Consider the following 9,802-nt stretch of genomic DNA (forward strand, 5'->3'; position numbering starts at 1 on the left):
GCTCGGTGCTTGGCTGGGGAATGTGTCATCGCCAACTACATGGTCTGCTGTCGCATTACCGAGTGTGTATTTCTGTCACGCGGGAGGAGGAGGGGGAGGATTTGGGGAGGGGTGAGAGAGGTAGAGAGGGAGGGGGAGGGTTACCAAATCTCTCCATTTCACACACCCCGATGCATTTCACCCCGGTTCAGTTTACAACATGGGGGCTCCTCACCCTCCTGTGGCACCCAAAGGTCGAAATGCAACATCAGTGGCTGCACAGGATGGAGGCAAATGACGACACGCTCGCTTCTACATACTCTTTCGTAAGCATCAAACGTAAGCAGGGCTTCAGATGTGGGATTAAAACAAACGGGATGCAATTGCACAGGCCTGCGTGGTACATGATAGCGTATTTAGCTCGCTACATCAAAGATTTCATGGCTACGCTGTCGCGCACAGTCACACATTCAAAAAACGCACAGACACACAGAGCCCGGATTCCGCGTCCCTAAGCCAAGGCGGCCTATTACGTAACAGGCTGACATTTCATACAGAGATGATGCCAGCTGATAAAAATATACTTCCTTACTTCCCCAGTTCCTCGAACAGCTGATATTCGTCGGTAAATCTCGTGCAGATCGTTAACGCCATCCTGAAGGAGGTGCCACGGGGTGTGCAGAGACGCGGATAAGGTGCACTTCACAAACAGTATCCTCCACACACAGTCGCCACCCGGTTTTGTCCTGGACCTGCAAGCCAAACGGAGGGATTCATGCACAGCTGAGGCGCATCGGCAGGAGCTCTGGTGGGATGATTTCTGCGGCAAATACACTGCCTGCGCGAGTGCTTCAATTTGGACGAGAGAGCTTCCGGCGTTGACGTTTGCTGTTTCTTTATTTTCTTCACACGCAGCAGCTTGTCACAGCTCGTGGACGCAGCATTTTGTGTGCATTCCCGTGTCTGTGGTGCGTGTCCGTCCAGTGAGGGTCGTCTCTCTGCGCGCATCAGACGCCGCACTACCGCACCTACCCCCAGCTGTGCGCTCAGTCCCGCCCCTTTGCCTGCATCCTCACACGGCCCAATTACAAACAAAGAATAATAAGAATAACAACAGCAGAAATAATGTAAATATTTACAATAGTGCCATGTGCATTATTAATGTAGGCTATCTTTAATGAAGCTACCACAGACAGCAGCAGACAGGCCATTTAAAATGAAATGAACCAGGAACGCTCAAGGAGCCACACTAGATTTTGGTGCTTGGGAATTGAAAAATTGGATTTTTTAAGTATTCATTCAATTCGTGCTAAAGCTGAGCCACAAACAACAAAGTGTATAAATGGTCATTTTGTTCCGTTTTCTCTGAAAGTTATAGTTGCTAATTTGCTGTGAAGCAACAGTGACAGCACATTTCTGAGAATATTATCATGCAAAATTGGTACTTAGTTGTGAAACACAAGCCTCAATAAGGCATTGGCATAATCGTGCCTTACTGGTAGTTGTAAACAATATTATTACCTCCCATTCTTTTAAAGGACCAGCATGTAAGATATAGAGTGATCTATTTGCAGAATATGGCAGGGAGCCTTTTGGGTTTTTCACGTTTTTAGTATTCACTGTAGGATCTTCTGCATGCTTGGTTAAGGAGAGATGAGATGATGGGTATTCAGTCAGTTGCAATCTGCAACCTCACCGCTGGATGCCACTTAATCCTACACACTGGTCCTTTAAAGAGCCACTCCAAGAGTCTTATGTCCTCTCTGATGATGTCATCCACGTTAATCTGACTCAAAGACTACACATTTTAAACAGAAGGCTGCATAACAAACTGGGGTTGAAACTAATGAGCATTTACATTATTTATGAGTCTTCAGATTTTCTTGATTAAGATATTACTCAAATTCAAGGAATGTTCTGAAAGTAATAGCAAAGAAGACGCAGACATATACATAGCCCAGGCATATCAGTTACGAGAAGCTGAAATTTTTGATTGACTGACTGAAAATCGTATGACCACATCCTTGCAGAGGACAAATTCACAATATGTAAGAAAGACAAAACAAAGAAATTCTATTCTCAATTTCATGTAAACTTCTTTAATCAATAGGTTACAGTAGGACTAAACAGCTGCAAGCAGATGCATTAACATTCTATAAATACACCAATAAATATGTTGAATACATAAGTTACCGAACAGTGACACACAAGTGACATACAAACAAGTAAAATAATAAGCGATAAATAACACGTTTGATACAAACAACCTTCACGGGTCAATACTGTTGTCATGTTCAACAGCTGAACGGGACATTAAGCAGTCCTCTGGCATTACAGCAAGATGTCGTGGCTTTTTGATCTTGTTAAACAAATACTTTTTGGTACTTTTCATTTGTCTATACAGTAAACAGCTCAGACTCATGAAACACACTCTGTCTCCCGGTCACTTCAGCGTCTTCTGCTGCAGAGAAGAGAAACAGAAAAGCAAAATTAATTTGTGTATCAAAAGCACACACTGGCATTTTCTGTCACGTTATCTGGTTAAATCATGAGAGCCGACAATTGTGTTTGACTGGCCTTGTATCGAATGAGTGACCTGTACTTACTTGGACATGATCTTCTGAATCACTCTCTTCACCCAGGGAGCCTCAGGATCCAGGCAAACCTCTTCGCCTGTCTTTTTCAGAGTGGCACTGCAACACCAAGCAAGAAACAGACAATCAGTCAGAACGAAGCCACCAAGCGACAGCGATGAAATCTCAAAGTACTGACACCATCCCGATCGAGATGAGATGATGGCTTTGAAATTAGGTCTTACATGATCTCAGTCTCCTCGCAATGGGAGTTGGGAGGAATCAGCTCCACCTTCCCGATGTGGCGGCCGATTGGTTTGCTCTCTGTTTGGATGCAGCGACAGTGCAGCTCAACTCCCAGGCTTCTCAGACTCATCCCTGTCAGGAGAGAGGAGTCGCATATGGTCACAAAGTGCAACATTAAGAAAGACAGCACAATGTGCACAGTAGTGAACTCAATACTGTTACGTTCAATTTCTGAAAAACCAAAACTTACCTTCACTGATGGTCACGAAGGCCAGGAGCACCGCGATAGAGGTGACGAAGACTCTGCTGCTCATCATTGTGCCTTTTACAAGTTCTGCAACACTTAACACTAAAAGATAAGAATGCTCTTCAGAAAGCCGTCTGATGAAGCCAGGAGTTCTTATTCTACTTGTTCTTCTGCTTAGTTCCCTGTCTCCTCCTTTCCTTGTCTTGGCTCAGCTGCCTTCTTGCTCTGCTGTTTTGAATCTAGCGCTGAAGAAGAAAGCCTCGCCTTTTATAGTCGTCCACAGATGAGTCATTCCTCCGGCTCAACCAGGTTGCGCAAGCTGGGACTGTTGGCTGCTGAGTGGGAATTTACACTGCAAGGTGCTTGACTAACATCTCTGATTTATCAAGGACTCATGGGTCACTGACAGACACTTATCATTTGGAAAAACACGGTGACTAAAAATCTGTAATAAATCGGTTGATGCCATAGGAATGCTTGAGAAAAATTCTTTTAAAATTAAGCATGATTGTTGACAGTATATTGAACTGTTGCTCACACTTTGATCAACTGAAAGCTGATCCAGTGATTGTATGCAATAGAATGTACAGTCAGTTGCAATCTATGTATGAGTGACTGGTGAATGTAACCCTCAGGTTTGTCATCTAAAATGTCACCTTCAGGGAGTGGAATCTGTTCAACCAAGAGTCCATTCGTGAACTTTGTGTTAGTGTGTCTCTCATATACTCTGGCAGCTACTTGTCATTTTGTTTTAGTAGTTGTCAGCTATTAAAACACAAAAGCAAGAGTTTCAAGCCTTGCCCTGCATGCCCTGCCATGCTCATTGCTGTTAATGTTCAATATTGGCAAGTCAGCTTCATCAAGGTGAATACTGTGTATCAGAGAGAGGCAGAGAGTAATGTGGTGTCTGATATCCAAATTTTGTTTTCCTTTCCAGGGAAGGGTACAATCTACCAACTTGAATAATGCAGCTAAAGTAAATCTAACTACAATCACAACTTTATGATTATTACAGAGAAATTTGATTAAATAAACCATATTCACGCATCCTAGATTAATTGCAACGTAATTATGACACAAAGGTAATGTATTTGCTGGCTCATGCATTAGCAATGGCAGGCAATGTGCCCGAAAAATTGTGGGACTGAAGCCTGATTCAACCGCAACAACAAGCTCAAACACATCTTCCTGCAGTAATGACGTCACTTCAACCACTCTCACAAGCAGAAGGAAGTATGGAGTAACTTCTAAATGGGGGGGTGATGGGGGCGGGTAATCTTGCGGTTTTGACACATTAAGGTTTTCAGTTGTTGGCCCACTTAACATTAATACGTGCCAAATGACAGCTTTTGGACACGAGACAAATTATGTGTGTGAGGAATTTTAGTTTCAGGAACTAAGCTAAATATCAGACAGGCGAGAAGATATGACCAGGTCATATCTACAGCTGTATACTGTATGTCCTCATCTCTGTTTTGACTTAACGGAAATGAAAACCAGATGTGAATATCACAGGTTCAATAAAACATGTGACAGACTTCAGTGGAAAGTTTTTGCTGCCCAGCGACATGAGTGAAAATTGCATGGCAGACGGCATGTGACGGAAATCAGGAAACATATGACCATATTTATGTGTTGGTCTTCCCCCAAATTTTCCCATGCGAGCTAATATCAGAAAAGTTTTAGAATGGAAAATATAGTGAAGAAAGTTGTGTTTAGGACGTGTGCATTTATGGCATTTCGTGTTTTCATGTGCATTACATTAGCAAAGACAAATTTTGAACACTTTCAATCCTATAACCGATTTCATTTTCTAGAGCATGATCATTTCACTCACACACACACACACACACACACACACACACACACACACACACACACACACACACACACACACACACACACACACACACATACACACACAGACAGACAATAGAGGAAACAGGCTGTGTAGCTTCTTGGGATCACATGAGGAAGTCTGATGAAATCCTCTTTGACAGTATGGATGTTTGGATATTTCAAAACTCCGCTTGACCTCATCTAAAACTTTTAAGGTTATAGTGTTGAAAATCACTTAAATGTTGTAAATATTCAAACTAAAGACTAAACCGGTGTAAATATGAGAGGAGTGACAGTCAAGAGATGGCAGTGTCGGTTGGTCAGTATACCACTTTAGTCCAGACAGAAATAACTTAACAAATATTGGATAGATGACCATCAAATTTACATATACAGATATTCAAGGTTTCCAGAGGATGAACTCTAATTACCTTGGTGCCCCCCTGGCATTTTTAATAAGTTTGGTGCTAAGGGTTTTCATCAGGTCAAAGTTTCAGTTTCTGAACTACTTTGGCTTGTGACCAACTATCTACAAAACTATCAGCCTCAGCTGCACTTTGTGTTTAGTGCTACTTTTATTTTAGAAAGTGTAAAAAATGCAAAGAATGCTGAAAAAAATGAGCATTATCAGCTGCTGCACCACCACCATCCACAAGCGGGTTTAGAGCAAGGAAAACACCAAAGAAGTGCAAAAAGAATTGCTTTGTGACTGCTCGGGCTTTGTGCTGGCACGCAAACAGGGTCCTTAGCCTTGTTAAAATAATGTTGTGGCACATATCGCCTTTCCCTGCACTGGTGTAACATCGTATGGTGCATTAAAGTACTGAATAGCATTCCATAAGACAGCATACTTTACATACAAGACTAGACAAGACTAAAGTATATACTGTAGAATACTTTAGAGAAAGGTGCTCTGCCAGAAACATTCACACAAAACACGACACACTGATACCAGATACAAGGAGCTGGGAAAATCAGGAATGAATCATGAACTTGTCATTGCCCAGTCTTTTATCTGCTTGTTTTGTCCCTCTCTTTGTGCTTGAGAGGCAAGCTAATTCTTGAGAATTACTATGCCACTTTAGTATACCATTGTTAAATAGTAACAATTAGTTTCAGTATGAATAGGGTTGGGCTAATGTTAACATGTTGTTATGATATAATGCATCATTTCCTTGCATGTGACAGAAGGAAGTGAGACTCAGAACACTCAGAGGCGTCCAGCATCCAGGGATTACGGGAAACGTCAGGGGCTTTTTGGATATACAAACTATGGGAGGAGGTGTTGAAGAGTGACTGCTTTCTCCCCTCACTAAACCTTGAGTTGGGGTATCTATTGGACGGTGGGTGGCCCTGCAGCAGTTTACATTCCACATGTGTGTAACAAGCTCCCTCTGACGTTAAGCGTCATGCCAGGACAAGTTTGCTGGCTTGTCATAAGCTGCCCCTATGACAGATATAGCTGTAAACTTCTGATCGCATGCACAGCACATATTTACATGAAATCAATAGAGTAGCAAACATATCTTATTCTTGTGCTTTGATTAAATTATACCCATTGTGTTTATATTTAGTCATTTTCTTTTTTCCTGCACACTTTTGATATTTGTTTGAGGGAGAACAGAAGTGAATTTGCTCAGTGATGTTGGGAGGCTTACTTTAGTATTTCAAAATCCAAATACAACAGGATGGGGGCGGAAAGGATAAATGCTTTGTTTGCTTGGCACAGATATCCAAATTCCACACAACTTCCAGCTAAATGTCCTCTGCTGCACCAGTGTAGAGTCAGTTTTCATGAATCCCTGATGACTACCTGCGTCTAGGAACATTATTGTCCAAGGAAATCAAATCATTTAAGAAAGCACCTCACAATTTCACCCAGGCATGCTAACTAGACCAGTGCAGTGAGACATATTATCCTAAATTAAATCTGTAAATAACATGAAGAATGAAGAAACAAATATGATAGACATATATGTCATGGTAGCTCAAGTGGATCATAACAACCACCATAATAAATACATATTGTTTCCTGTGTATTTACAAGACCTGTCCTAAATGCACCACTTTAGTCCAAAAATTACTGATGAAAAAAAAATCTCAGTGGCTTGAAATCGGTGAAGGAGGGAGAAATGAAAAAAAACGGTGGTTTACAAAGTCGGCTTGCATCATAGTTTGCAACTGGGGAGGGGAGAACTGAGCTTTATATGATTGTCTGCAGTCTAGTAAGTAACACCAGTCGTAGAAATTACTGCAGATTGCATCTCTGATTTCATCTTCAGAGCAGATATGTCGATCATCACTAATGTGGCACTCCTGGTTTTCCTGTCTATCCCTGCAGGTGAGTCTCATGTGTTAGAAGTTATTTCGTGGAAAGTACATCGAATGTCTTACTCTCTTTGTTGCCAGCATGCATGCACTCTGTGATTTGTGTCAAGTGCTTGTTTTTGGTTGGCATTTAACAATCAGCAGTAAGGTTGCAGCAGTAAACTGGTTTCACTGCATACCATGGACTGAAAATTGACTGCTATCTTACCTTGCACATTTGCTTATCTTACGTATTGAATTTTACTCATTAGGGTGTTTTTCATATTGTTGTTTATATCAAGATTCATGTCAGTCAGGACATCGTATGTTGTTAAATTATAATAAGGCATTTGTTCAACCAAAAAAATAAGGCCCATTGTAACCAATAGTAATTATTATTATTATTGTCAAATAGCACATACCATGATATTTTCTGAGATGTTGCAACCCTATTCTTCTCTGACTTCTCACAACTTTAGTTATCAGTCTTGGGGATCAAGGAGTGAGTCTGCGATGTCAGTGCATCACCACGGAGAAAAAGCCCATTGGACGTTACATAGGACAGGTGGAGGTGAACCCTGCCAGCTCCCACTGCAACAACGTCGAGATTATGTAAGGCCTGGGTCATAAATTTAAAATTTTTTAAATTATATTATATATTATATACATTTTTACTGATGAAACACTTCACGTGTCTGCGGTGATCGTCTGTGTCTCAACCTGTCTAATATTACAATGAAATATTGCTGTCTGATGTCTCTGACTTGTCTTTGATCCTGCAGTGCCACTCTTAAAAAGGATGGGCGAAGGATTTGTCTGAACCCCAATGCCCCTTGGGTCAAAAAAGTGCTTGAGAGGAGACTGGTTGAGTAAGTCCACCTTCAGTGTATTTTGTTGAATGCATGAATAGATTAGCATGAGGGTGCAGGGTTTTATTACCTTAGTGTTGACTGAAAGGTAACTAATTAACTATTTTATGGTTGTAGTATAAACAGTTACTCATTGTGTTGACGGGAAAAGATGGGATTCTTTGCAAAAGAGCATTAACCTCATTATCATCTCCAATGAACTTTCCAGCAAGCTACTCAAACGTTAGTCATTAACTAGCTGAGTGAGTGGGGTGAGCCCATTGTTGAAAACTAGGAGGTGCCTTCCACTAATGAAGAAAAAGTCCCAGTCTAATTCGTAAAAGCTTTACACTGGAAAAACAACAAATTGTGAAATTAAAGCTAATATTCATCCCATTTCATTTCAAGCCACCATATTGAATTCAAAACTTTGTTGTGAGCAATTTCACATTTTGAATTCATTTCGTTGTGATCACATGGAGAGCAAACAGCCATCTGCCACCAATTCCATATATAGTATATGTGTATGTGAAGTGAGGCTGCCTATTCTATAACATATGTCCATTTTTTTCTACATAGGCAGGCACCTTGAAGAACAAACCATCACTGATTTGGCTCAGATGGAAAGAAGAACCTTTTAAAGACCCATTTTCATCACCACTGATTCACAGTTCAAAGTGGAGGCATGTGTTGCATTGAAGAGGTTGTTTCGCTTGATGAGAAAGATTTATGTGGCAGCTGTGTTTAAATCATCTACACCTATCTTTTTAATTTCCTGAGAGCCAGCGAGACAGGACTGCATGGAGACACAAACCTATATGCTGAATTATATGTACAGTTTACTTTAGGAGATGCCTTTCAAACAAGTACTGCACAATTCAGACAATGATTGTGAATAAATTGTGACATTACTTCGAAACAGAAATCTGTTAACGTCAGTCCAGATTTTGTATCATTTAATTGAAAATTCTCGTTAGTGTTCAGGGAGGCTAAAGCAACATGGTTTAAATCCATGATTTTATCAGAATAGTTAACTTTTCACGGCCACATTATTGGACTCCACATTAATTTCACCCACAGGTCAAAAATGATCTCTGATTTTGTCTCTTAAAAGGCAAAATAACTCACCAAATTCTGTATTCAGAAAGCACATTCTAGCAAAGGCTGACACATGATCAGTTTTCGGAAGGTGTTTTTCCTGTCTGATGATGGAGAACGCACAATAAAATGCCCTGAAAATACAATGTGGAAAATTTCAAACACTGTTTCTTGGGTTGTGTCACATACCCATGGGGATAGATTCAATTCTCAGTGGAGGGACATCGCCATCTCTTGGCAAAGGTGCACATCATCAGGAATATAATCATTCTTGGTGGCTGGAGCATGCACTCTTTATTGGCAGCTGACATTACTCATTTTAGTGCAACATTACCACAAAGCTAAACAGTCTTCCACAGTACAGCTGTATTAATCACCCAAAGCAACTGAAACAAGAGCCAAAAACAACATGGTACTACTGTTCCCGGCTCTGGTATTAGCAACACAATCTCAAACTCCGTCATAACAGTGCTGTTGCTTCTGGTAAAGTACATGTAGTGATTTCCTGTTCTTGTTGCAGTGTTGTTTATTTTAAACTCTGGTCAATTTGACCATTGCTGTTAATGTTGTTAATTTCCTTTCAATATCAAAGACAGAAGTAAATGAAATCATAAAGTCTTACCATTGATGCCATGCTCTAAGCTTCAGAGTGCTTATTTATCTAC

The 9,802-nt window shown here is 40.8% G+C and overlaps 3 protein-coding genes across 18 annotated transcripts in view; 1 reads left to right on the plus strand and 2 right to left on the minus strand.

Moving 5' to 3' along the window:
- Positions 1 to 1,023, minus strand: part of camk2d2 (calcium/calmodulin-dependent protein kinase (CaM kinase) II delta 2) — a 35,917-nt gene extending 34,894 nt beyond the window's left edge. For all 15 annotated transcript variants that reach the window (XM_070990065.1, XM_070990073.1, XM_070990040.1 and 12 more), the window contains exon 1: positions 572 to 1,023. In XM_070990065.1, coding sequence (XP_070846166.1) covers positions 572 to 633 — 62 coding nt within the window. In that variant the 5' untranslated portion in view covers positions 634 to 1,023. The remainder of the gene's footprint in view (positions 1 to 571) is intronic.
- Positions 1,024 to 2,053: 1,030 nt separating this feature from the next.
- Positions 2,054 to 3,298, minus strand: LOC139349356 (interleukin-8-like). 2 transcript variants are annotated; one of them, XM_070990087.1, is made up of 4 exons: positions 3,049 to 3,298; positions 2,798 to 2,930; positions 2,586 to 2,672; positions 2,054 to 2,440 (listed from the first exon to the last, which is right to left on the minus strand). In XM_070990087.1, exons 1-4 carry the CDS (start codon positions 3,113 to 3,115, stop codon positions 2,428 to 2,430), a joined length of 300 nt encoding a protein of 99 aa, XP_070846188.1. In that variant the 5' UTR covers positions 3,116 to 3,298; the 3' UTR covers positions 2,054 to 2,427. The 2 variants fall into 2 exon arrangements, with proteins under 2 accessions (XP_070846188.1, XP_070846195.1); XM_070990094.1 differs by having other exon boundaries at positions 2,105 to 2,437; positions 3,049 to 3,195.
- A 3,821-nt stretch (positions 3,299 to 7,119) lies between these two features.
- On the plus strand, positions 7,120 to 8,867 carry LOC139349371 (interleukin-8-like). Its single transcript, XM_070990107.1, has 4 exons — positions 7,120 to 7,225; positions 7,671 to 7,803; positions 7,974 to 8,060; positions 8,619 to 8,867. The coding sequence occupies exons 1-4, from the start codon at positions 7,174 to 7,176 to the stop codon at positions 8,629 to 8,631; spliced, it is 285 nt and encodes a 94-aa protein (XP_070846208.1). The 5' UTR covers positions 7,120 to 7,173; the 3' UTR covers positions 8,632 to 8,867.
- The last annotated feature ends 935 nt before the right edge of the window (positions 8,868 to 9,802 follow it).

The sequence above is a fragment of the Chaetodon trifascialis genome, chromosome 2 (genome assembly GCF_039877785.1).
Source record: "Chaetodon trifascialis isolate fChaTrf1 chromosome 2, fChaTrf1.hap1, whole genome shotgun sequence".
Taxonomy (NCBI): domain Eukaryota; kingdom Metazoa; phylum Chordata; class Actinopteri; order Chaetodontiformes; family Chaetodontidae; genus Chaetodon; species Chaetodon trifascialis.